Here is a 1,177-nt window from a genome sequence, read left to right as displayed (position 1 = left end):
TTTTTCTTAGTTTGGCACCAGACGTTTGGCTACTTGTTGCCTTTGCGGAAACCTGAGGACCCAAGTAACATTCTGATGAAGAATTTTGCAATTTTATATTAACCTTACATCATTCACACATACCTGTCGGAAAACCTTCTGGCGGATAACCCAACTTCCATAAAGAGAAGCAACCAGAGAGGGAATTACAGAGGCACGAGAGAGAGGGATTATGGAAAAAGTGCAGAATTCAGCTGGTGGATCCTGCTGTGCTGCGGTAAGACAGGCTCTGGTTTTTGATCAAAACCGTTACTGACATCTTTGACGTGTTTGTTAAGCTGTCAACGTTGTAAAGTCTTAAGTTTTTACCCAGCAGTGTTAGTCTTGCCTCAGTCATTGTTCAGCATTTGCTGTGTGTGTGTGTGTGTGTGTCTTTGTTTGCTCTTGAATTTAAGGGTCGCAGCACATCCAGCGCACCACCTTCTGCTGGAGTCAGTCATGTGCTGAGATTTGGAGTTGTGGCCCTTATCGCTGGTGCAGCGTTCATGTTGTGCACGTTTGTGGTTTCCCTCTACATGTGGAAAACCAGCGATAAAAACGTAAGTGAATTGGGATTATATGTTAAAAATGTTGACAAGTGTGCGGCATTTCAAACTGCAAAATTAAATCTTTCCTTCCGACCTCAACACGCAGGCTGCTCAAATTGATTCATTGTGCTCTTCCACACTTTATACGCAACAGCATAATGTTTATTTGTGTTCTAATGAGCTCACATGTGGGGCAAACCACCTCATTGGGGTCTGCAACAGCATCTCCTGTGGTGCTTTACTCAAATTCTCAGTGTGTTAAAACTACAGAGGATTTTGTTCCATGGAAATGTCTACGAGGGGGTAAATAACACAAGCAACATGAAGCTTGTTCCTGCCTCTGCTGTTTGTGTTTGCCACTTTGAGATTTGCATAACTCGACTAATCAGTCATTTTAACATGTCGCTTTGAATGCTGCCAGGTTTATAGCGTTCGCTACAGCCTGAACATCAATGGGAAGGTGAGAGAGGGCTCCATGAAAATTGATTCTGACAACAATCTGCAGAGATTTCAAACTGGGAGCGAAGCTGGGGAGGCTGTGGAGATTCATGACTTTCAAATTGTGAGTAAGTTTGTCCTTGTTCTCGCTCCCCCCCCCCCCCCCCCCCCCC

The 1,177-nt window shown here is 44.4% G+C and overlaps 1 protein-coding gene across 2 annotated transcripts in view; it reads left to right on the top strand.

Moving 5' to 3' along the window:
- Positions 1-181: 181 nt before the first annotated feature.
- cnmd (chondromodulin) overlaps positions 182-1,177 on the top strand; it is a 7,850-nt gene continuing 6,854 nt past the window's right edge. For both annotated transcript variants that reach the window (XM_008400256.2, XM_008400265.2), the window contains exons 1-3: positions 182-256; positions 435-578; positions 988-1,128. In XM_008400256.2, coding sequence (XP_008398478.1) covers positions 212-256; positions 435-578; positions 988-1,128 — 330 coding nt within the window. In that variant the 5' untranslated portion in view covers positions 182-211. The remainder of the gene's footprint in view (positions 257-434; positions 579-987; positions 1,129-1,177) is intronic.

Source organism: Poecilia reticulata, linkage group LG2, assembly GCF_000633615.1.
Source record: "Poecilia reticulata strain Guanapo linkage group LG2, Guppy_female_1.0+MT, whole genome shotgun sequence".
In the NCBI taxonomy this organism is placed as follows: Eukaryota; Metazoa; Chordata; class Actinopteri; order Cyprinodontiformes; family Poeciliidae; genus Poecilia; species Poecilia reticulata.
The sequence above is the reverse complement of the archived record's forward strand: the minus strand, read 5'-3'. Positions and strand labels throughout refer to the sequence as shown.